The sequence below is a fragment of the Lutra lutra genome, chromosome 4 (genome assembly GCF_902655055.1).
Source record: "Lutra lutra chromosome 4, mLutLut1.2, whole genome shotgun sequence".
NCBI lineage: Eukaryota > Metazoa > Chordata > Mammalia > Carnivora > Mustelidae > Lutra > Lutra lutra.
Genome location: NC_062281.1, coordinates 53,607,152 through 53,633,658, shown reverse-complemented (window position 1 = coordinate 53,633,658; position 26,507 = coordinate 53,607,152). Strand labels below are relative to the sequence as shown.

At 36.5% G+C, this 26,507-nt stretch overlaps 1 protein-coding gene across 3 annotated transcripts in view; it reads right to left on the bottom strand.

Moving 5' to 3' along the window:
• Positions 1 to 15,993: 15,993 nt before the first annotated feature.
• The window catches only part of SNX16 (sorting nexin 16), a 41,825-nt gene continuing 31,311 nt past the window's right edge, over positions 15,994 to 26,507 (bottom strand). For all 3 annotated transcript variants that reach the window (XM_047726938.1, XM_047726940.1, XM_047726939.1), the window contains 3 exons: positions 18,143 to 18,279; positions 17,276 to 17,395; positions 15,994 to 16,326 (listed from right to left, as the gene is read on the bottom strand). In XM_047726938.1, the coding sequence (XP_047582894.1) occupies positions 16,230 to 16,326; positions 17,276 to 17,395; positions 18,143 to 18,279 (354 nt within the window). In that variant the 3' untranslated portion in view covers positions 15,994 to 16,229. The remainder of the gene's footprint in view (positions 16,327 to 17,275; positions 17,396 to 18,142; positions 18,280 to 26,507) is intronic.

Below are 26,507 nucleotides of genomic sequence, written 5' to 3'. Positions count from 1 at the left end.
AGTGAACACTTCTGGTGCCTCCTCCCCGAGACCCCCATCCCCCGCTTACTGCCTTAGCAGGGAAAGCTTAGTAGTCTTACTGAGTAGAGGAAATCTGTGGGGAAGATTCCTGCACACACACACACATACAGAGTTTAATAAAGCATGGTCCTGTCATGATGTCTATCTCTTGCCATGCCCTCTAGCCCAAGCTCCAGTCAAGTACAAGTTAGAGATTTCCTCTGGTTTTCCTGCCATCTCTTCAGTATTGACATCTTCGTGTTATAGCTCACTTTGTTTGATATTAATATAGCTACTCCAGATCTCTTTTGGTTATAGTTTGCACGAAATATCTTTTTTCATCTTTTAATTCTCAGTCTATATCTGTGCTTGAATCTAAAGTGAGTCTTTTGTAGACAGCATGTCTTTCAAAAATCTATTCAGCAATCTCTCCCTTTGAACTGGAGAGTTTAATCATTTCCTTTAGTTCTTTAGAAATTGTTTGTTTTAGCTCTTTGAGCATATTTAAAATAGCAAATTTAAAGTCTTTGTCTAGTAAGTTTAATACCTGGGCTTTTAAAAGCATAGTTTCTATTCTATACTCTTGTGGTTTTGTTTTTCTTTTCCTGTGTGTGGACCATACTTTTTTGTTTCTTTGTGTGTGTCATAATTTTTTGTTGAAAACGGGACATTTTGAATATTATATATTTGAATAGTATAATCCACTCAGTGTTTGTTGTGGGTTGATTCTTGTACTTTTTTAGTTACTTTTCTGAACTAATTTTATGAAGTCTGTATTCTTAGATGTGTGTGTCCCTTGAAGCCTCTATCCCATGTAGTGGTCAGCTAATAATTGGCCACAGATTTCCTGAAACATTTGGAACTGAAATGCGTTGTGTGAACTAACATATTTAGCATAAAGTGGTGTGTAACACTCTGTACATTTTATGAATCCATACTAACAATCTATATGATTTCTTAATATTTCACTAAGACTTGTTTCTTTGAGTGTGACATGTGTAAAGTCTGCACTACCTGGGGAAAAAAAAAGGCTTATATTTCATTTATATGTTGCCCAATTCATTCATCCATTTGTTCTTGTGTTCATTCACTAAAGACTACTCAACGACAGATGATGGGAATTTAAACAAGATACAGATCCTGCTCTTAGGTAGGTCACAGTCTAGCAGTGTGACCTTCGGAAAGTTTCTTAATCTTTCTGAGGCTGAAATTCTTTCATGAAATAATAGGAATACTACCTTAATCTCATCATATTGTCATGAGAATAAAATGGGAATATGAGTGTAAAGCCAGTGCAGTACTTGGCACAAAGTGAATGCTTAACAAATGCTTTCTTCCTGCTTTTGTCAATTCTCAGAGCAACAGAGGTATCTTAAGTAACAAATATCACCATCTGTCATATGCTATCCACATGCCAAGCAAAGGGTCTTATTTAATATTTTATTTAGTTTTTTAAAACATGGTTATGAAATTGGTTTTAATATAGTAGGTAATAAAATGAGTAGCCATTAATAGATTGAAAGGGGCTCAAAGACATTAAGCAACTTCCTGAGGCCACACAATTGCTAAATTAAAATTAAGAATTTGAATTTAGGTCTCCTTTAGTTTAATACCTATCTCCTCAACCGCTTCCCTACATCTCTGCTGCTACTAGCCCTTCCCTCACAAGATGACACACACAGGCATAAAATCCTTGAGGAAATAGTTCTGAGCCAGTAGTAGAACCTAAGGGACCATTCCTTGCCTTTCCTTGGCTGTAGAGGGCAGCAGAGAGCCAGAGTGTGACGGGGGTGAGCACTTCAGAGTAGAACATTAGACTCTTTACTGGTATTTCTCCTAGAAGTTTATTTTAATTTAGATAATGAAAAATCGCAGATGTCTACAACTTTGCAAGGAGCTCCTAGGAAACTGATCCAGATAGCATTCTTGAAACTTATTTATCTATTTATTCTTTTTATCTGATAGTTTCTTAAAAAGAACACTCCTTTTTTTCAGAGAAAGAAAGCAAACTTCAGCCAAAAAGATGAAGCCAATAACAGTCCAAATACTTGTAAGAATGTTCCCCTAAGTTCCTATTTGAAAATTTAGCCCTTCTGTAGCTTAGTTCTTAGTCAAGATGGAAGAGTTCATATCTTAAGGATCATATCTTAAAATTAAAGTTAAGAAGGATTTTGAGCTGTTTACCTGATGTTTGTTGACAGGATCTAGAGCTCTGCTCTAGCCACAGGCTTCAGGTGGCTGTGGTGCTTGAAGTCACCCATGGCAGATTTTAAAGTGCAGGGAAGCTAAATGTGTGATGTGGACACTGCCTGTAGACCCAGGATCATTTTCTTTTTTTTAAGTTTGTTTATTATTTTTTTCGTAATCTTTACACCCAACATGGGGCTCAAACTCATGACCCTGAGATCAAGAGTTACATACTCAGGGCACGTGGGTGGCTCAGTTGTCTAAGACAGTCTAAGAGACTGTCTTCGGCTCAGGTCATGATCCCGGAGTCCCAGAATTGAGTCCTGCATTGGGCTCCCTACTCAACGGGAGTCTGCTTCTCCCTCTGACCCAACTCCCTCTCATGCTCTCTCTCATCCTCTCTCAAATAAATAAATAAAATATTAAAAAAAAAAAGTCACTCTGTGGGACATTAGGTTTACTGAGAGGCCAGCATGAGCTGAGAGCATGGCAATGGGGTTTGGATACAGAGGAAGGTCAAAGGGGACCAAGGAGTCATAGATATTCCTTGAAGTCTTGTTTGAATAATTTGGCATATAGTTGTTCCATTTTCTATGGGATAAGGAATATCAGGAAAGGAGAAGACCTGGGGTGGGAATTGGGGAAGAAAAGGATCATTTTGGCTTTGGACATCAAAATTGAGGTGTTTAGAGCCACTTGATCATTAGAGGGCTGTAAAGCAAAGGATAGTCTGTAGAAGAGTTAGAGTTTGGAGTAAAAAAATTGCAGATGTAGAGAGAAGAGGAATGCTAACCTCCAGTGAGCGGAAATTCAACTAAGGAAGGAGTGGGATAAATATAGAAAATCCAGGAGGTTTTCTAGCTTCTGTGATATATTTTCACAGTATGGGAAAATGTTCCATTTTTATCTAGTTAAATAGCAGCTTTCCATCTTTTAATTATTTGAAAAAAACTACTGCTCTCAGATTATAAAACTCCTCCTCAAAAGGAAGATATGGAGTAAGAGAAAAAAATCTTTTTAAATAAGGTGACAACAAATCAGACATACCGCTTTTAGAAAACTGAGGTTAAAAAAATAAAAAACGAGAAAATGTTTTGTAAAGGAATAAAGAGCACATGAGAAAATGAAAATGTAGGGATGAGTTCTGGTACAGAATTATTAAAAACCTAAAGAAACAGGCACCTATCAGTGTTGTGTAGTTGGCATCCCATGTTAAATAGGTAAAATAACAGAACTGAATAAATAAAAATGTCACTAAAATTTGATAATGGCTTTTTATTTTTACTAATTTTTAAGATTTTATTTATTTGTCAGAGAGAAAGCGCAAGCAGGGGTTTGTACTACTACTCTTCTACTTCTACTACTAGAGAGTAGAAGCAGAGCGAGAAGCAGGTTTCCCACCGACCAAAGAGCTTGATACCGAATTCCATTCCAGGACCTTGGGATCATGACCTGAACTGAAGGCGGACACTTAACTGATTCCAGGTGTCCCGATAATGACTTTTTAGCTGATGATTACTTTTTAGCATTTCAGATTTAAAAAAAAAATGGGTAAGGCATGGATCAATTTCATGTTCCTTCTTTATGGAGTTAAATAGAAAAAAATACTAAAATATTCTATGGTAAATGAAATACAATCCTATTTAGGTTAGTCGAGACCTGGTTAGGTGAATACCCTCATACAGGTAACGCACTTTCTTAAATGAGGTAGTCAGTCGAGATAAATCTTGAAATATATCTCCGTTAGGCCTGACAAATCCGTAAAACAGCAGTCAAGTTCTGAGACTGTTGGGATTTTCAATTTGTTGCGTTCCTGCCATCTCCTCTGAGTATGTAATCAAGTGCTACTACACATCCTTTCCACTAGGCGGCACTCTAAGCTCATCGGAAAAGCGAAGACTAGGCACCTGCTGAAATCGGCTGCAGGCTGCTCCGTTTGTGGGAAATTGATAGCAGTTTGGATTTTATTAATTGAAACATTAGAAATAGAAATGGTTCTTTATACACTAGGCAACAAGACAGGCCATATGGTTTCACTGAAAGTAAGTGATCTTTGGAATCCTTGCTTTGTTTCATCTCACCCTCCAATGCATCTTGCAGACCGGTCAGGAGACGTTGCCCGGGGCGACAGATGGATCAGGGTGGTGGTGAGGCCTGAGCTGACCCTCAGGAGATGCCTTGGTTTACTCACAGAATTGATAGGACCCAGCAACCTTGCTCAGCCATACACATACAAGAGAGATCACTTCTCTAACAAGCAGCCTCAGAGGGAAGTGTTTCACTGCTCATTGGTAGAGAAAAAGACTGCAGGATTGTAGCCGTGACTGAGGGGGCTCACCTCTCCATTACTTCAGAGGAACAGTTCTCCTCATGAGGTTCCAGGCATCAGAAGGGGCAGCAGTCTTCAAAGACTTCGGAGAAGTGGGTATGATGCATGTAGCTAGGTTCATGTCAAAAGTCCTTCATCCTGGCTGTTGGATTTAAAGGGTGACTCGTGACCCTTCTTCATTAACAACCTTTGTCAACCTCAGCCCAAGAGGGAGAATTGGAACCTGTGCTCAGGGACAAAACTGAGAACTCTCGCTTCACTGGCTGTGGAGAAGAAGAATTCACAGATAAGGCTATGAAACATCATTCACGAAGTCTTTATGGATATAACCAAACCTAGGAGAGAGAAACACTATAGTGAGTGCCACAGAGACTTCTTTCCATGAAGCTCCACCACTTGCTTACTGTATTCCTGTAATTTTTCTGGGTTGAGGCTTCATCTGCCAGACGAGAGGTTTGGAGCAGAAGACTTGATAGGTTTTCAGGCATACAAGTTCTAGGATTTGGGTCCAAGGAAGCTGAGTCTCTCTGCGAACTGTCACCCTACCACCATGCAGAGAGCCTTCCTGATCACTGTTGCTTCTGTGGGCATAGCAGACTTTCTATGAAGGGGCTTCGTGCTTGAGGCTGTTTGGACCAGCTGATTTCTAAAGTACTCCTAGTTAGAATAGATCACCCTGGGTCCATATGACATGTGAATAGTCTACAAAGTATTAATTGACCGGGAGCTAAGAGTTCCAAATACCTCAAAATGTTATTTCCAAGGTTGGTCATAATCCATTCATGTGCAACAAATATACTGAGCCCCTGGCATGTATATCCCAGCACTATGGCATAAGCAGTCAAGGGCTGCTTCGAGTCTGTGTGGTGGAGGGACTGAAAACAAAGGAGGACAATACGAAGTAGTAAGTACTCTGCGGGAGGAACGTACCAGCCACTATGGGTCTAACCTCCCAGGCATCCCAGGAGGAAGGCCACACAAAGAGCTGGGTCACCAAGAGACTTGTTCATTGCAGCGCATGTCAAGCACGTGCCCTTCCACGCAGTAGGCAGCCGACGATGCCTGCTGATTAAATGCCTGCGTGTATACAGACGACAAAGCGTTGGGTAACCGAGGGCAAGGCCTCAAATGTTTGAGCAGTTGGCACCTGCTTTCACAGGTGCTTCTTCCAGCATACCAAACCGGTGAGCCCTGTTATTATCTTCGTTTTATATGAGCACCAAGGCTCAGAGAAGCGAAATAATCCACCCCACTTGGTAAAGAAGCAGAACCAAAACTCAAACACAGGTCTGTTCAATTTTAAGTTATATTCTTAACTGGAACTGGAAGTAAGAAGCAAGTGAACTTGGAAAGTTCTGGGGCTCTAAGAACTGGAGAAAATTAGGAAAAGTTTCATAGATACAAAATGCTCAGAAAAGTAAAACCCAACTTTTTTTTTTAAAGGAGTGTATTTATTTATTTACTTATTTAATTTTTTTTCTTTTTTCAGTGTTCCAAGATTCATTGTTTATAGATTCTTAAAAAAATATTTTGAGGAAGGCATTGTAAATATATATATCTATGAAGCTATGTCAGCTTTTATTGAGGAATTCATGTATTATCTGGCTTAAAAAATGAAAGATGTTCTTAAATGTATTTCTCTTTTGGTACATACAGTTGAAGTCTTATTTTGAACATAAAGTTGTTCACATATTATAAAACCAACTTCTCCAAGACCCAATTAAATTAATCATTGGCTGAGTATCCGAAGGGCAGAGGTCTGACATGTACTACATTATGGACATTATGGACGTCCCAAATGAAGTGCCTGGCTGCTTCTGTCTGCCCCGTGCATCTAGCACACTCTGCTCAGCTTTCTGCCCACGGGGGTTTGAGCCCATGCGCTCTTGTTGCTTTGTCTTCTTTTACATGCATACTTCAATTAATACAACTGTGGGCATCTTCTGTGTGCTGGGTTGTACACTAGATACAGTAGAGTTAGAAGGAAGAACAAGTATGGTCCTTGTCTCAGGGAACTTCTGTGTTTAGTAGTAGTAGATGTGTAGATGTGTAGAAATCATTTGTTTACACGTGTAAACCAATGCTCACTCCTTCCTATGTTTTCTAATTCCTGTCTAGTTACCACAGTAAAAACATTATTCTGTTTTAGGCAAAAACAGATCTTATTTTGATTAACAAGTTTAGAACTGGTGATTGATAGACTTAGGCTAAACAAAGAAATTCTGTGCCAGCCTCCTTCTTATGAGCCAGGGCCAAGCAGGCCACGACTTGGCCTGCTGCATTTATGAAGACACTTAAAAAACAGAATTGTCAGGTGTTTCAGAATTGCAAGGAATTTCCTTATATGGCCTGAGTTAGACCTTCATGGCGTGACAGGGTCCCACTGCAGCCTGGTGGCATAGAAGGCACAGGCGGCCAGTGATTTCTAGGAACCGCGGTGTAGGAGGCTGGCCTTCATGAGCTGCTGGGGAGAATGCGGGGAGCCATCTCCTTCCTCACTTATATCCTTACAGTGTCAAACTTTTGCACTGTTTGTTGGCCTGTTTTGTCGAGGTGGTCAGAGTTGTCATTTTTTGGCAGACTTCAAAACTGTGTTGTCTCTTTGTGCTTGGCCTGGCTCACTTTGCAGTCTCCCATTAGATACCTTACAGAAATCTCCACTTACCTTTCGCCGCCAATTAAACTGCTTCCCTCAACTGTGTGTCTAGAGAAATGTTATTACATTATTGTTTAATTCCCAGTTCAAAACGATTTTGTCCTTCTGCAGACATTATATAAATTTCTTATGGATTGATCTAAAAGGCATTTTAAATTTAGATTGATAAGCTGCCATTAAATCTTTAAATCTTCCAGATTTAAAATCTAGGGTATGCGGTCCCTGGGTGGCTCAGTTGGTGGAGCATCTGACTCTTGGTTTTGGTTTGGGTCATGATCTCATGGGTTGTGGGATCGAGCTCTGCGTTGGGCTCTGCACTCAGGGAGGGGTGTGCTGGAGATTCTCTCTCTTCCTCTGTCCCTCCTCCCCTCACTCTCTCTCTCTAAAATAAATAAATCTTTAAAAAATAAATAAAATATGGGGTAGATGATGGAATAACATGGTTAATGAATTCTGTCCACTAAAGTCATTTTTAATAAAAGATTTCCTCAGTATTTTAGGTTCCAGATGGATTCCTGAATGGCCAGTGGGTGATGGTATTTCGGGCAGGAGGCTGGATATCAGCTTCTGCTCATTTATGAGTGCTTACAATGCGACAGACTGTAGTTAGCACTTAACTACTCCACTTAGACCACAACAATGCTGTACTTGGGATCACATTATCTTTTTCTTTCAGGAGACAGGTTGAGGAATTTGCCACAAGTCAAACAGAGAGTAGATGGTAGGGCAAGACATGTTAGTTAATTTAAAAATAATTTAAAAAATTACAAAGTAATACATGCTTGTAGAGAATTCAGAGATTCATGAAAACAAAGTTCCTTCATAATTCCATCAAGTAGTTAACCATGGCTGTCAATTTGCTGTATTTTTTCTGTATACAGATGCATAAATGCGTTACTTTTTACTTATAAAAAGTGAGATCATTCTGTTTTGTAACTGGCTTCTTTCAATTAGTGGTATATCATGACCATCTTTAAATCTTCTTGGCAACATCACCTTATTGAATACAAGAGAGTCTCCTTTTTTTTTAATGTCATAAATATTTAACAAATCCCCTTAGCACTAGAAACTTTGGTTAAAGTGTTTGTGATAAATGTGATGCACATCTTTTGAGCAGATCTTTACACATTGCATATATTTCTTTAGTTGAAGTTTCTAGAAGCATAAATGCTAGGTTGAAGGCTATAAACATTTTTAATGGTTTTGTTGTATGTAGCCAAATTTGCTCCAGAAATACTCTTAAACCAATTTATACTTCCACCAACAATGCAGATTTCATTTCTCCATACTCTAGTGAAACTACTATATGGCAACTATATTTCTTTGATTACTAGTGTAATAAAAGTTTTCCATTCTATTGTCTATCTGACTTTCTTCTTTTTCTTAAACTTTGCTTTAAATACTAAATATTAAATAAGAAAAGACAAACTTTGTGATATTATGCTATTTTTATATCTCCTCTATGGGAAGAAGAAAAATATAATCTTCTCTGATGACAAATTACTTATGGAATGAAAAACAGAATGAGACACCTGGGCCCATCAGACATATTTCCATGACACTTGTCACCATGGTACACTTGAAGTCCTGCATTATTGGTCTTCTTCATTTCGGTACTGCTAATGTGAGTCCTTAACAGGTTTTAGATCACTGTATTATGGACAAGGGATATGGAGAACAAGCAATTTTATTAATAAAATTAATAAAAATAAAAATAAAATAAAATTTTAAATATAGCTAGCATACACAAATTTGGAAGCAAACTGATGCTTAGAAATCACACAGTTCTCTTAGGAGGAAAGAAGGGTGTGCAGGTGTTCTAAGAAGAAACCATCTAGCCACAGGCATTCAGGTTGCCCTGGGTATCATTGAGCACATTTTATGCAGAAGATGCAGAACTTCAGCAGGTCAATTATATTTAATTTCTGATTTCTGGATAATTGTATCCAACTGCCCTGATTTCTGGATAATTGTATCCAACTGCCCTGATTTCTGGATAATTGTATCCAACTGCCTTGGATTGCCTATAGTATTTCAAATCCAGCATGTCCCAAACTGAATCTACTGCCTGCCTCCTTAAATTTCACTGTTTTCTCTCTCTTCCTCAGGTACTAGCATATCAATCTAACCAGAGAGTATCAATCCCCAAGACTCAATTTTATTTCAAATACCTCTGTTTTCTCTAATATTTCCCTAATTCAGGCTTCTATCTTAATCATTAAGTATTTTTGAACCCTTCTTATGTGCCAGATCTCCTAGGCTTGGTGGTGATGGGGGAGAGAAGAAGGCTTACAGGGAAAAAAAGAAAAAAGCCTTGCTTTTTGGGGGATGTGCTGGGGAAGTACACAGGTGAAGCAGACAGTAAAAAAGTAACTAAGAAATCTAAGGGGTGCCTGGGTTGCTCAGTTGGTTAAGTGACTAACTCCTGGTTTCCACTCAGGTCATGATCTCAGGGTTGTGAGATCGAGTCCCAACTGGGGCTCAGTGCTCAGTACAGAGTTCTTTTGGGATTCTCTCCCTCCTCCTGTTGTGCTCTCTTTCTCTCTAAAATAAATAAATAAAATCTTAAAAAAAAAAAAAACACAACAAAACTCTAAGATGGAGGTGACTGTTTTGAATACCGTTTTAGGTTGCCTGCAGAGGTAATATTTAACCTATGATTTAAGAGAAGAGCCTGCCAGGATTCTGGGAGGAGCATTCTAAACAGGCCAGGTCAGGAAGAAGACCTTACTAGACTCAAGGAACAGAAAAGGGGCCATTAAGGACAGTAATTGGCAGAATGAAACCATATTGGAACGTCATGTAACGAAGTCTGAATGTTGTAATATTAAACATGATGGGAAACTTTTGAAAGTTTCTAAGGAGAAGAAAAACATGTTGTGATTTATGTTTTTCAAAAAAAAAAAAAAAACAACCATGGCTGCTGTGGGAGACTGGATTATAGAGGGGGGAAGGTAGATGCGGGGAAGGTAGATCCTGGTGATTAATTCATAATTGACCTGCTGAAGTTCTGCATCTTCTGCATAAAATGTGCTCAATGGTACCCAGGGCACCCTGAATGCTTGTGGCTAGTTGGTTTCTTCTTAGAACACCTGCACACCCCTCTTTCCTCCTAAGAGAACTGTGTGATTTCTAAGCATCAGTTTGCTTCCAAATTTGTGTATACTAGCTATATTTAAAATTTTATTTTTAAGATTTTTTTTTTTAAGATTTTATTTATTTGAGACAGAGAGAAAGAGCACAAACAGGAGGAGGGGCAGAGGGAGAGGGAGAAGCAAGCTCCCTACTGAGCAGGGAGCCTGACAAGGGGCTCAGTCCTAGGACCCTAAGATCATGACCTGAGTCAAAGGCAGACACTTAACCGACTGAGCCAACCAGGAGCCCCTAAAATTAAATTTTAAATAAGATCATTAATATTATAAAAAACAATGCAATATGAGAACAAATTATCATTTTTGGGGAAAACTAGGTCAGTTTGGAAAGAGAGTACATGATTGAAAAAAAACCAACAGTAAAAATCATGCTTTCTGCCATAGATTCTTTCATATACATCTTATGCCTTCACTCTACAGAAACTAAAGCCAGAAATCAGAAAATGCATTTCGGAGTATGACTTGGCAGGAGAGAAAAGCAGAGCACTCATTAGTAAAAACGTGCCAAAGATAAGACTTTGCGCCACTGTTTGAACTTTGGCAAATGAATATATGTGCATTAAGTTAAAATAAAATGTTGAAGGTATGCAGTGTGGTTTGTGTGTCCTTCTTTGGCCTGTCACATCAGGTGAGTGGGCTTCTACTTTGGAGCTAGAAGTGATACACTGGGTAAGGGAAAAAGAATCAGGGATAATAATGATCCTTGCCACTTGCATGGGCTGAAGCAGATCTGCTTGGCATACCCTTCTGCTTTTGAGAAGGTGCTAATGCTCTACACTTCTACTGCTGACCAACATTTGTCCTCTTTTCCAGCCTTCTCATTTCCATAATTCATCACGAATAACACACTTACCACCACACTTGCCACAATGCTGTACAGAGCAGCCTGTATAAAAAGCTGTATTGGTCTAAACTTCTTGAAGGGATCATGTGCTTAACAACTTGCAACACCCAGTGCTGACATGTGGTAGATGGTCAATGTTTGTTCAATGGAAAAATGAAAGAATAGGCTATCTACTTTAATTTTTTGAACTCAGAAATCTCTTTGTAAGCATTAAATGATAATCCATACTATACTGTTATGTACCGAATGTCTGTGCCTCCCTCAAATTCGCATGTTGAAGCACTAACCTCCTAGTGTGACTAAATTTGGAAATGGGTCCTCTAAGAAAGTGATTAAGGTTAAATGAGATCAAAGCGGGGTGGGGGGGTGTCCTGATCCAACAGGACTAATGCCCTTATGAGAAACACCAGAGAGCTTGCTCTCTGTAACCCAGAGTATCCTCACCAGACACCAACCCTGCTGGCACCTTTATCTTGGCACTGTCTCCAGAGCTGTGAGAAAATAAATTTCTGTTGTTTAAGCCATCCAGTCTGTGGTTTTGTTACAGCAGCCTGAGTGGACTATACGTATGTGTAGAATAGATTGTTTTCTCCTTCATATTTGCTTTGCCAGAAGGAGTCTCAGGAGTAAGCGAACTTTGATATGTCTAAGAGATGGTTCTCTTTTAGCTTTCAAGAAAAAAATGTTTCTCCTCTGATTATTTTTCTTTACTAACAAAATACATAGTACCATCGCAGGAAGAAGCCTTTTTGTTTGGAAAGCCTTTTACCCCCTAAAGTTAAACCTATAATTCAAATTAAAAATAGCTTTTATCTTGGTACAATGAACAAAAAAAATTTTTAGCAGTTTCACAAATGGCTAGTCTCTGTGATTCCCTTGACTCTTCCCTCAGACTTGTCACACCTCGTATCTGCAAGATGGTTTCCAGAGTTCCTCTGCATATTACCTGAGATTAAAACAAGAGGAAGGGGGAGAGGCCATACGAGCAGCATACTTACCCTCTTACAGGAAAAGCGAGCGATTTTCCAGCAGCTATCAGCATACTTCTATCCATCTCACTGGCCGTAATCCTGTCACAGGCTCAAACCTAGGTGCAAGGGGAGCTGAGAAAACACTATTTAGTTTATCCCATTCCCATTTTGAAGGGGGTAAAGAAACTTTTGGGCTAGTCAATGAATGGTGGTATTTGCCAAACAGGGTTACTGGAAAACGACTGGCAGGTGAGCTAATTTTAAGAAATAATCCTCCAGGTATGGGCTTAATCACCCCAAGGTGGGCTTTTCATTTCACACCTTACCAAAGAACTTTAACCAGCTTCTAACCAATACTTTTTTGATTACAACTAGCTAGGCTGCAAACATTTCATTAGGCAATTCTATACCAAGTCTTATCTGTACCTATTACAACATAATACTGACTTCAGCTATTGAATATACATTAGCTGTATTGTTATTGTTTTGTGTGGGGCTAATGACACTATTCTACTTTTCTGTCGATGATACACAAGGAACTGGCAAGTGGGGTCTTCTAATTTGAGGCTATGGTTAAACACATAATCTGAGTTTATCAATATTGTATTTTGACCAAGAACCTACCCATAGCTTACCACTAGTTAACATTTCTAAGTTTGCATCCCACACTCACTGGTCCTACTTAAGAACATCTCTGAAAGGGAAGATAACTTATCTTTGTGTAATTACTGCTATCCTTAATGGTGCAGTAATGGTGTTAGTACAGGCTATGGCAAGTTTTTACCTAATGTAGTCTAAAATACCATTCGAATGGAGACTTCATCAGAACAAAAACATACGTGTTCTAATTGAGACCTTAAATAGGGAGGAAAAGTGGGGTTGAGAAAATAAGAAAAATAAAGTCATGTTTGCTACACAAAAGTAGAACTCCTGAGGTTCTATATGGTAGCCCATGGTGAACACAATTTGGCTGAAGTTTGCCTAAAAAAACAAATAAAAAAAGAGAAAGACAGTAATAGTCTTTAAGGAAAAACAAAAACAAAAAACCAGATAAATTCTTTAAGAAAAGCACTGGTTTTACTGCTGCTGAGACCTAAGAGAATTTTCTCTCATGAGTCCTCATAAAGGTACACTGTGGTGTAGCAGGCTTCAGCCTTAAAATAAACACATGTGTTGAAAACGCAGTTTCTGATGATTGTTTTGCTAGTAGAAGCCAACAGCACAGAAGCAAATTGCAATGCAGCGAAGATAATTCTATTATCTTTTGGAAGAACTAAAATGTGGATCAAATATGTAGCTTTTTGAAAATCTCCCAGAGGATACAATTTGGATTCCTCTCTTTACTAGTTGAGAATACAGGCTTGTTTTTAACATAATCCCCAAACTTCTCTCTTCCCGTAAGTAATAAAACCCGTTTTAAAACTAGACAAATTATTTTTAGATGTAAGGCCACTGTTCCCTTTTAATATCACGAACAGATGAAGTAGACTATGTAGATTATTTATCTGAGGAACATGGTTTCCTAAATAATGTGCTTTAAATGTCTACTCTCAGAATAGACAAATAAAGCACATTTTAAAATGCTGGTTTATGGTTTTACTACCTACACACGAGGTTAATTTTTAAAAGGTTAAAAGAGTATTCACAGAAGTGTTTCCTGTTTGAATTATGTTCAACTTTTTTTATTAATATTGGTTACATTTGTAACACAGTGCACCTATTCACAAAGACTTAAAATGATCATAATATAAAGTGTAAACCTAAAAAATGATCATAAACTCATTCCATATCTGTGAAATGGAGCAGTTAAGTATAATTAAATTTACAATAATTGTAAGGGATAGAGAGAACACTGAAATGGAAGGGGAAAAACACTATTCAAGATCTAAACAACACAGCTACTGCTGTACTGAGAAAATAATTTATTAAATGAATATAATAATAGGAATAAAATGCATCATAAAAGTAAAAAAAGTAAATTCTAAATATAAATAGTGATTTATCTAATTAATAAGTTTTTCTTCACCCATCCCAAACTTTACATACAATCTTCTGAAAAGCCAGATTCAGAAGTGTATGGTTCACTTTAAAACAGACATGTATGTAGCATTATAACATCTGGGATTTAGCAAAGATCATCTTATCATTAGACTAAAAATGAAATTAATTTAAATGATTGTTCTTTTTAAACCTTTTAAGCCTAGAATATTTTGAAATGAACAAAGAGAAGAGTTTATTATATTCTTCCTGTCTCTCTCCCAGGATAGTAAACAAACTTCTGGTGTACTTTGTGGAAAATATTGAGACAGAACGTAGTTGTGCATTTTGACAAAGGCTTTTAAAATTTTTGGTACTTTGTAAGAAACAGTGTCCTTTTTAGATCAAAAGTTAACAACAGCCACTTGATCTCATAATCTATGTAAGTAGGATTTTAAACAACTACATTTTAGTATGTACATCAAGATACTGATAAACTTTTAGATAGTGAAGAAAACAAAACTGGAGATGGTTATTCTATTTCCCCAGTAAGTTTCCCTCAGCTTTTAAAAAGCACATGCAATTCAATATACCAAGCAGTATTTCAAAATGCTAGCACAATCACAACACTTATTAACAGCAATATGCAAAGCACTGGAAATAGAAAATAAATGAGAAACTTCATGTTGTAAAAATGAAACAAGGCACTTTCGAAAACTATAAGCCAATCTGAAAGAAACACTTTTTCATAAAGCTGACTCACAGACCCTAGCAAACTGGTGTAAAAAGTCAAATAGTGAAGGCACTACATAATTCTTTTTCCTAACTCCACTTACTAAAGAAATTCACCAATTAAACTTGGCACAAAGGAGTTTAATTATCATAAAGTGCATCACTTGGCTAAATATATTAAAAGGAAAATCAGCCTTAATATATTATAGCAACATATTCACATATACAGAAATAAAAATGCAATCCCAGGAGTCAATGTAGTTAAGGAACTTTATAGTATATATGGCTTTTTATTTTGTATTTTTTTTATAACTCCCTACTTGCTTAGAATCTTTATTTTCAAAAGAGTATACCTTGATTAGCAAAAAGAGGTAGTATTCTGAAAGAGGAAAACTCACTGATTCTATAGGTAGAGATTTAAGATAAAGATTATGTGGAAAATAAACAAGTACAACATATTATAATAAACTAGGATACTTATTATAGTACTCTGATAATGTATCAGCTTTTAAAATCAAGGCTATTTTATCACTTTAGCTATGTTATTTTATGTTATTATAGCTCTTTCAAATAGTTTTCCTTTGGTATTAAAAAGTTTTCTTCTTTTTAAATAGCAGTAACATTGCAAACAGGCAATTTTTATTTACAGATGGTAAATGTATCGATATTTAAAACTTAATTCATCTTTACCACTGATTTAAACGACTAATGAAAATATATCATGTCATAGATACAAAGAAGTATATATCAACCAGATAGTAACATGCATTTAATGTCCATTTAACTGATAAAATTGGCATTTTTTTTTTTTTTTTTAATTTGTCAGAGAGAGAGGAGAGCGAGCGAGCACAGGCAGACAGAATGGCAGGCAGAGGCAGAGGGAGAAGCAGGCTCCCCGCCAAGCAAGGAGCCCGATGCGGGACTCGATCCCAGGACGCTGGGATCATGACCTGAGCCGAAGGCAGCTGCTTAACCAACTGAGCCACCCAGGCGTCCCTAAAATTGGCATTTTAAACACAAACTCAAACACACACACATACACACAAGAGTATGCACACATACATTACTTTGGAGCAACATATTGGCAAAATACCAAAATAATTTATGCACATTATTTAAGAATTGAGTCTTGATAACAGAACTCAAACTTAATTTTTTTTTTTTAGTGTATTAAATACAAAGGTTGGATAAAAGACAATTTAAAGCAGCAGTGAATACATTTCTTATCCCAATAACTTAAAAAACTTTTCTTTATGTAAACTTTTACATGTGCAATCTTACTGTTTTCTGTAAATGCTTCACTCTTTTTTCTTTTTAAATATTTGCCATTCTATTCTAAATTTGCTGAAACATATACATGGAAGGAACTGCTTGTCATGTATTAGTCTTCTTCAGCATTGTATGCCACTTCTGCAACTTCTATGTCTGATACAGAATTTTCAGGTTCATTAAAACTTAAGCATGGCTTATCATCAGTTCTGCAAGAAAAGAGAAACATGTCAACAAAGAGATTAGAAACATGCGAATTCACTTCACTATTACCTTTAAAATTTTTTTATCTGATGGAAAGATTATTTAAATACTATAATGTGAAAATATTTAATGGAAAAGAATATTTAAATAATTGATCAGAAATTACACACACCCCCCCCCCACACATTTGTATACATATATATATTTAACGATTTTATTTATTTATTTGACAGAGAGAGAGAGAGAGAGACCACAAACAGGGGTAGTTGGAGGGGGAGAAGCAGGCTCCCCACTAAGCCAGGAGCCCAACATGGGGCTTGATTCCAGGACTCTGGGATCATGACCTGAGCCAAGAGCAGCTGCTTAACGGACTGAGCCACCCAGGTGCCCCAAGAAATTTTATATTTTTAAGTTGTTATTACCAGACAACATCTATGGAGATATATTTTTGAGTCTTTCAGCAATCCCAACTACCATTTATCACTAAAAATCCAATTTATAATGACCTTTACCAACATAAATTTGTTCTCATAATTACGCTTAGCTGCTACCACTAAAGTATTTATAATGACTTTGGATTTATAAGTAATAAATATTCTATGTGCTTTCAAATATACTATCTTCATCATTCCTGTTAGGTAGGCAGGCTTGTTGCTATTATAGTATCCCACTTTTTGAATGGGAAAAGACTGAGAGAGATTAATTTGTTAAACTTAATAAAATTAACGAATTAACTGAATAGGTAATTTAGACATATCTTCAAAGTAAGTAATAATTTACAGCCTAGATGCCAAAGATTCATTTTTAGGGACAGCCTAGAATTTCGAATAGTCTGTCTTTATTTGCTCAGCAGATTCACGATACAATAACACTGAGTTCATAAAAAAAAAAAAACTTGATACAGTATTACTATTTCCCTCTAATTAATCAGATAATAAGCCAAATATTATTTACCTAGATTCCTCATGCAAAACATCTTGATCAACTTCAAGTGAGGAGGACTCCACCTTTGGGATGTGTCCACCTTCTGTTTCTGATGCGTGCAATGACTCTTCAGGTTCTAAAGACAATGTTCTGAAAGTAAATTAGAGCAACAAGTTATTTTCTACGAATAAAGTATGTATTAGTTTATTTTTGTAAATACACATAACTTTAGTAGTCTTTAGCTATTCTTTTTTTTTTTTTTTTAAAGATTATTTATTTATTTATTTATTTGACAGAGAGAGATCACAAGCAGACGGAGAGGCAGGCAGAGAGAGAGAGAGAGAGGGAAGCAGGCTTCTTGCTGAGCAGAGAGCCTGATGTGGGACTCGATCCCAGGACCCTGAGATCATGACCTGAGCCGAAGGCAGCGGCTTAACCCACTGAGCCACCCAGGCGCCCGTCTTTAGCTATTCTTAATATAGCTAATAAATTGCTGACTCTGGGAGTCAACAGAGAAACTAGTATTTATAATTAATGTAAAATGATTTTAATGTCAATTCAATATATGCTGATAAGAATACAATCTACAACTTTCATATGTAAAAAGTTGGTAGAAATGCCTAGAAACAAAGATACCATTTAAACAGGTTAAAATGAATAATGTTTATCTTGAGCAGCTAGAGACTTGTTATTTCTGATGTTTCCCATCCTTCAAATGTTCAACCTCCTAAATAATTTACCGAAAGGCAATTTTCCCAATCTATAAGAAATTACACCAAGAGTCTAAGACTTCTGGAATCAGAAATTTCCTAAATCATACTAAAATACAAAAGGCATTTAGCCCAGGGTATTAAGAGTTTAATGAGTAAGGCTAAAAATGTAAATATCACAATACACCTGATTCTGCTCTCTAGAGTTTCTATATGAAGTTGCTTTTCATGCAGCAGTTTCTTCAGTGATTCCACCTCTTTTTGTTTTTCGAGTAGTTCTTTTTGAAAACGGTAGTTTGTCTCTTCTAAAGTTTCACAGAAAGCCTTAAAAACAAACAAAAAAATTCAGAAAAAAAATTACTTATGCAGTATCTTCCTCAAGAGCATTTATTTGAGGAGTTAAAGAACATAATCAAAATAATATGTATGCAGCCCCAACAATTTGTTCCCTTTACTCATCTTTATCGGTCTCTGCTGTCTTGCTATCTGCCACCTACCAGCGGGACTTCTAACTACAGGTCCCCTTTCTTGAGAATTGTTAATCAGTAAGCCACAGTGCTTGAAATGAGTATGTGATAACCCTCTAGAGTAGAACTGGGGGAAAAAAATGTCCAAGTTTTAAGTTTCTGTTCTCCTTCATCTATTTTTGCCTAGTCCTAGATGAATATACTTTTTTGAAAAACTGACTATTCATTCGTATTAGCTTAGCAGCAATACTATTGTAACAACCTCCTCCACAACACCAAAACAATGTTGGGTTCTTTTTTCAACATTGTTTTTCTCTTGCTTCTCCTTTTCCCAGATTCATTCAAAATTGATATGTTATCCTTCATACCCAGGATCCCTACTAAACACTGCTGAAATAAAGATAAAACAAACAAAATCGTTCTACCATAAAAAATGATGTCATAAAAAATGTGGGTCACTTATTTTGATGAGGCTTTTAGTGTTACTGATCAATTCTTTTAATTATTCCTAGTTATCTATCACTCCCTGTCCTGTCTTCTCTATGACTGTTTTAGAACTTCACCCCTGGTAGGTCCCCTACAATGTGTTACTATTGCTGATTCCAAACCCAGCAGATGATCTTGATTACTGTATCAGGGGGAAAAAAAAATCACTGACTCCCTGAATCCCAGCTACCTTCACATCCTGTTCTTTTCCTTAAGAACATGAGACTCTTTATCTTATCTACTTATCTTCCTCCTCTGGAAGCATGTTCAACCACATACACTTTGTCTTAAATTTTCAACCTTTCCCCCTCCACTAGACCCTAAATTTCCTTAATAAACTTGACTGAAGTTGATTAAGCAAGTCCTAAAAATTTCTCTATAAAGAAAAATCATCACCTCCCTCTTAATCATGAGTCTATCTAGCTATTAACTCACCTCCTTCCTTTCAAAATGAAAAAATTTATCACAAAAGGTTTTTATCACCCAAATTTAGCCCCCCATTTACTTCTAAAATCATTAAATTAGAGGATTTTCATTTTCTTTTTCTCTACCAACTATGCCTAGGGAAAGGCAAACAATGACCTTCCAATTGTCAAATCCAAAGTGTTGTTTTAATGACTTCACTGCATGTCACTATTGACTTAATTTTTTTTTTTTAATTTAATGGAATCTCTTTCATTGGCCTCCATGAAACTTTATGGCTTGCTTCTTAACTTGGACAGCTATTTCTTAGCTTTTTATCTGTTCTTTGCATGTGGGCATTCATCAGAGTTTTGCCCTTGGTTATGTATTCTCTTGCTCTATATGTCATTCCTGGGCAATTGCACTTACTGTTAAGACTTCAGCTCTCATCTCCACTATATGCTATCAATTTCTAATGGGTTTGTTGTTGTTATTGATCTTCAGCCCTCAACATTTCCTGAGTGCATAAACATCATTCATATATCTGCTGGTCCTCTTCAACTAGATGTACCAATGACAAGTCAAATAGCGCTCGCAAGGGAGTATCTATTCTACCATCTCATCATTAAAGTCATCAAGCAGGCATCTTAGATCACTCCAGCCCCCTAATTTCTATGGCCCAAAGATAACCCAGTCTTTCCACCTTTCCCTTACCCTCATTCTCTACTGCCTCATCAACACTTCTTATGTTTTTGTCATTTTTTTCTCATTTCTACAGTCTTCAGTTCTTAACCAAACTACACCACCAATAAACTAATTGGCTCACCTATGTTTACTTTGGCAATGTAAGTTGGCTTTCTTCCTTTTTTTTTTTAATATTGTTATGTTAGTCGCCATACAGTTGACTTTCTTAAAAATACATTTGATCATGTTACCTATGATTTAATACTGCCTAAATAATAAGGCCAAATATATGTAGGCAAATGAAGTACCTTATGATGTGACATATCCCTTTTACCCCAACTTCATAGCTTGCTGTATTTACCTTTCCTTTCCTCTGGTCCTCTACATAACCCATGTTCCACTCAACTGAATTATTTTCAGTTTCTCAAATATTTATCTTTATATAGATGGAAGTATATAATATACATCAGTCTGTGGCTTATTTTTTTTACCTAATGACATAAGATGAACGTTATAAACATACCCATATTTAAAAATCTGGGTATAGTCACATATGAGAAAAATTGAACAGTGTTCAACAATCATGCAAATAGAACATAGGAACACAGAGAAAAACAAAATAAATGAACCACACATGACTTCCATAGATAATAGTACGGGTGACCAGACAAACTAAGGCTTCTGGCTATAAAATACCTAGCTAAAAATTCAACTTTTTTAAACAGCTATGTGGGCAAGAAACAGAGGTAAGTCTCTGGGAACAAAAATGAAGAGAAATGAAAACAAGTACCACCAGCATCTGCACTAACATAGCTTTGGGTAATGGGTGAAAAAGGAGTGAGGAGAGGTTGCTTTTGGTAACTTCGAACTTTAAACACCAAGATGGGATAAGAGATGAATCAGGTACATTTTATTATTTTTTTATTTATTTTTTTTAAAAGATTTTATTTTTTTATTTATTTGACAGAGAGAGATCACAAGCAGACAGAGGCAGGCAGAGAGAGAGGAGGAAGCAGGCTCCCCGCTGAGCAGAGAGCCCGATGCGGGGCTCGATCCCAGGACCCTGAGATCATGACCTGAGCCGAAGGCAGCGGCTTAACCCACTGAGCCACCCAGGCGCCCCAGAATCAGGCACATTTTAAGGGCTAGTGGCAAAAAATCAGATACTCAGGAATAAAGTAAGGACTCTAAAGAGCAAAGCCATTAATAAAAGTCACTCATCAACATGGGAATACATCAAGGAATATTGTGTGTCTCATCTTGGCCTCTATATGGGAGAGGTAAAGTCTTCCCTGAAGAATCCGTAACTATGGGCCAATGCCTCATGTGGATTTTGGTTTGAATTTATACTATTCACAATCAGTCAGAAATACCCAAGCTTTGAAATTAGCATAAAAAAATGGTCTAGGATCAATGATATTCAAGGTATGCCTGCAGAATACAACAAACTTCTATGGAAGGATATACCCTCAAGTTTGGCTGTTCAGTGTTCTTGGAGACAAGGTTCTAATTAGGGCAAATTTATAACCTAAATTACAAAACACACTTGGATATCATCCACTGAAAAGAGGATTAGAATTCCATAAACTTCAGATAGCATATTATGAGATAAAGACCATAAGAGATGAACATGTAAAATGACTGGAAAATATTTTTTAAAAGCCACTATTAAAAAAAAAATCAGGTATACCTGAGACAAAACAATAGAATGTCAAGACATGACAAGTATAGTCAATATTATTAAGATTTTTTTTAAGATTTTATTTGTTTATTTGACAGAGAGAAATCACAAGTAGGCAGAGAAACAGGCAGAGAGAGAGGAGGAAGCAGGCACCCTACCGAGTAGAGACCCTGATGCGGGACTCAATCCCAGGACTCTGAGATCATGACCTGAGCCAAAGGCAGAGGCCCAACCCACGGTGCCACCCAGGCATCCCAATATTATTAAGATCTTAATGGAAGTATCAAACAGTAGAATAATCCTGTCTGAAGACAATAAACTGGAAGCTAGAACTAAGAAAATTACAGAATTTATTCATTGAAGAATGAAGCACAGGGAGATGGAGACATAACATGAAAAATTAAGACAGATGGAAAAGGAAAATAACTAACACATATATTTATAAACTGGCCTGAAATAGAGAACAGAGAGAATGAGGAGAAGCAATATTCAGTGAGAAAACAGCAGAAAATTTTCAGAACTGATTAAATAGTAGCATTTTCAGACTTGGGAAGAATAATGCATCCCAAGGAAGACAAAAATAAACACCACCCATACATAAGATGGTAAAACTGCAAATGTGAAAATCAAAGAGAAGGTCTCTAAAACACTAGGGAGAAAAAAAAGTCTACTAGAAAGGGACAACAATGAACTGAAAATAGATATTTCACAGCAGTGGTCTACAGCAAAGGTAGGGGAAAAGACCTCAAAGAACTGAGAAGGACTATCAAGGTGGAATTCTAGACCCAGTTAAATCATACTTCAAGAATGAAAGCAAGATTTAAAAAATTTCAGACATTAAAGACCTAAATATTACCAACACACATTCACTGAAAGAGCTATTAAATGGTGTATTTTAAGAGCAATTAACTGAGCCCCAGTGGAAAAAGTGAGACAAAAGAACTTAGAATGGTGAGGAAAGGAAGTGCCAGTATGCAGGTAATTAAAGGAAGCACCGGCTCAATTTTGGGGAGGCTCGGTTCTAAATTATTTGATGAAAACAATATTTGGCCATTAAATAAAAGTGAATATAGAGCTGAGAAGCCAGGAGTAGAGGGAAAAGGGAGGAAAGAAAACTCATTAACTATATAAAAGAAAGGAAAGGAGAAAAAGGTAAATAAAAGGCACAAAATAAAATGGCAGAAATAAATACATATATATTGGTAATTACTGGATACATCACAATAAACTTGCCATTTAAAAAACAGATTCTTTTGTTTGTATCAAAAACCAAAAATACCTCTATGATGCTGACAAGAAACACACTTTCTTTTTTTTTTTAAGATTATTTATTTATTTATTTGAGAGAGAGAGAGAGAGGAAGAGTACAGAGGGAGAAGCAGACTCCCCGCTGAGTAGAGAGTCTAACATGGGACTCAATCCCAGGACCCAGATATCATGACCCGAGCTGAAGGCAGACTCTTAACCGACTGAACTATCCAGGTGCCCCAAAAAACACATTTTAGATATAAAGATAGAAAAATACTTATCAGGCAACAGGCAAATCTGCTCTTTCTTCCCTACAAAAAGTGTAGCTTTATTAATCTCAGAGCAATACGTTTCAAGTGGCAAACATTAGGCACAAAAAGAATCACTACCTAATAATAAAAGGAATGATTCATTAGGGATATTTCAACTACAGAATTCCAAAAAAATTTTTTTAACAACCAACCATTATGAGTGAATTCAATATACTACTTTTGGTAATTAAAGATATGTTAAGAGATTTTTAAAAATCAGAGAAAATGCCTTACATCAATGTATTTTAAAATCTGTACGAATTGCCCAATTTTCTTAAAATACACCAAAATTGAGCCCTAAAAAAACCACACAATCTGAATAAACGGTATTCATTAAAGAAACGTAATCAGTTGTTAAAAATCTACCCATACAACTACTAAACAAACTAAAGAAAATATCAGACTCAGGTTGTCCTACAGGTGAAACACAGAATCATTTCCTTTAAAGTTAGAAACAGAGGAAAAGGATGTTTGCCATAACTGCTTCTATTTACTCTAAAGCTCCCAGGTAGCACAAAAAATTATGAAAATAGAATGAAAAGTATTAAGGATTAAAACAGAAAAATTGTAACTGTAGTATTTCAGGGGATATGATTATCTATACAGAAAATTTAAAAGGATCTACAAACTAATGATAGATTTCACCAAAGTATAACATATAAAATATATAGAAAACAGTAATACAACAGTAATAAATTAGAATATAGTAGGGGTGCCTGGGTGGCTCAGTTGTTGATAGTCTGCCTTTGGCTCAAGTCATGATCCTGTAGTCCTGGGATGGAGCCCCCCCCGGGCTCCCTGCTCAGTGGGGATGCTGTTTCTCTCTCTGCCTGCTGCTCCCCTTCTTGGGTGCTCTCTCTCTATCAAATAAATAAAATCTTTAACAAATAATAAAAATACCAATTATGGGGCGCCTGGGTGGCTCAGTGGGTTAAAGCCTCTGCCTTCCGCTCAGGTCATGATCTCAGGGTCCTGGGATCGAGCCCCACATCGGGCCCTATGCTCAGCGGGGAGCCTGCTTCCCCTTCTCTCTCTAGCTGCCTCTCTGCCTACTTGTGATCTCTCTCTCTCTTTCAAATAAATAAATAAAATCTTTAAAAAAAAAATACCAATTATGATAAAAAAAAACCCCAAATAATAAATTCTACAGCTTTCTCTAAAAGTTTTAAGAAAAAATTTAAACTTAAAAAAAAAAAAAAGATTTTATTTATTTATTTGACAGACAGATCACAAGTAAACAGAGAGGCAGGCAGAGAGAGAGGGGGGAGGAAGCAGGCTCACTGCTGAGCAGAGAGCCAGATGAGGGGCTTGATCCCAGGACCCTGAGATCACGACCCGAGCCGAAGGCAGAGGCTTTAACCCACTGAGCCACCCAGGTGTCCCAAGGAAAAAATTTAACCTTTATTGAAGGCTTTTAAACAAGACTTAAAGCAATGATCTTATTGATAGGAAGACTGAATTCTATAATGACTCTGCTCTTCAAAATTAATAAAAAAATGTACAATAATTCCAAATAAAATGCCCCAAGGATCTTTTATGAAACTCACAAGTTGGTTCTAAAATTCATACAGAAAAACAAATAGTCAATTTTGAAGAAGAACAAGGAAGGGAAATCTTGTCTTGCCAGTTACAAAAATTATAAAGCCACAGTAATTAATTATTACAGTAAGGACTCAATAAAGAAACAGAATAATTATTATAATGTAAAAGCAAATAGAAATGCTGGAGTTGAAAAGCACAATAGCTGAAGTGAAAAATTAACAAGAGGAGTTCAATGGCAGATTTCAAATGACAGAAAAATGAGTCAGTGAGCTTGAACATAGATCAACAGAAATTATTCAGCCTGAAAAACAGAGGAAAAATGATTGGAAATAAAATGAACAACACTTCAGAAATACGTAATACAATGAGAAGTATACAAATATATGGCTAATGGGAATCCCAGAAGGAGAAGGGTAAGAGGAAAGGACTGAAAAATTATTTGAAGAAATAATGGCCAACCACTTCCTAAGTCTGATGTAGAGCACTAATCTACTAAATCCAAGAAGCTCAATGAAGCCAAATTTTGATAAACACCTTGATATATCATAATCAAACTGCTGAAAGTCAAAGGAAAAAAAATCTTGAAAGTAGCAAGGGCAGAAGGCTCATCATGTCCATGAGAATATAATTAAAGGCTGATTTTTCATCAGAAACAATGGAAGCCAGAAAACAAAGGAATGACACAAAGTAGTAAAAGAAAAAAAGCCATCAATAAAATTATACTTCATAATGAACTTTCCCAAATAAACAAAGGCTGAGAATTTGTTGCCATCAGACCTGCCTTACAAAAAGTACTAAGGGAAGGAAGGCCTTGAAGCTGAAAAAAATGTGATACTAGATGATAATACCAATCCACAGCAAGGAATGAATTCTATAATGACTTTGCTCTTCAAAATTAATCAATAAATGTACAATAATTCCAAACAAAATACCAGAGGGCTGGAAATAGTAAATATATGGACAAATATAAAAGTTTGTAACAATTTTTCTCATTTCTTTCTTAATTTCTTTGTAAGAGAAAAGACTATATAAAGAAATAATTATTATACTGGGTTTATGACACACAGATTTAAAATATGTAATAAAAAATAGGGGTGTCTGACTGGTTCAGTCAGTGGTGCATGTGACTCTTGACCTCAGGGTTGTGAGTTTGAGCCCCATGTTGGGCATAGAGCTTACTTAAAAAAAAAATGTAATTATAGCAATATCAAGGAGAGGGGACAAAAAGATGTACTGGAACTAAGTTTATGATTCCCTGAAATTAACTATTTCTCTGAAGTAGACTGTTAAGATGTATACTGTAATACCAAGAACAACCGTTAAAAAATAAAAAAGTAAAAATTTCTATAGAGGAATCAAACTGGCATATAAAAGATGTGTATTTCATATAATAGTAGGCAGTAAGGATGAAGAAGACCAAAACAGATGAGACAGAAAAAAAATAAATTGCAAATGGCAGATGTAAAAGGTAAAGATGTCAGATTAAACAAAAGACCAAAACCCAACTATATGTTATATTGTTATATACAAGAGACAGACCTTAGATTGAAAGACACAAACTGAAAGCAAAAAAAATATATATATATACACACACACACACACACACACACACACACACACACACACTATGTAAACAGTAACCATAAAAAGCTGTAATAAACAAGACTGTATGGTATTGGCATAAGGATAGGTAACTGGGTTAATGGAAGAGAATTAAGAGTCCAGAAACAA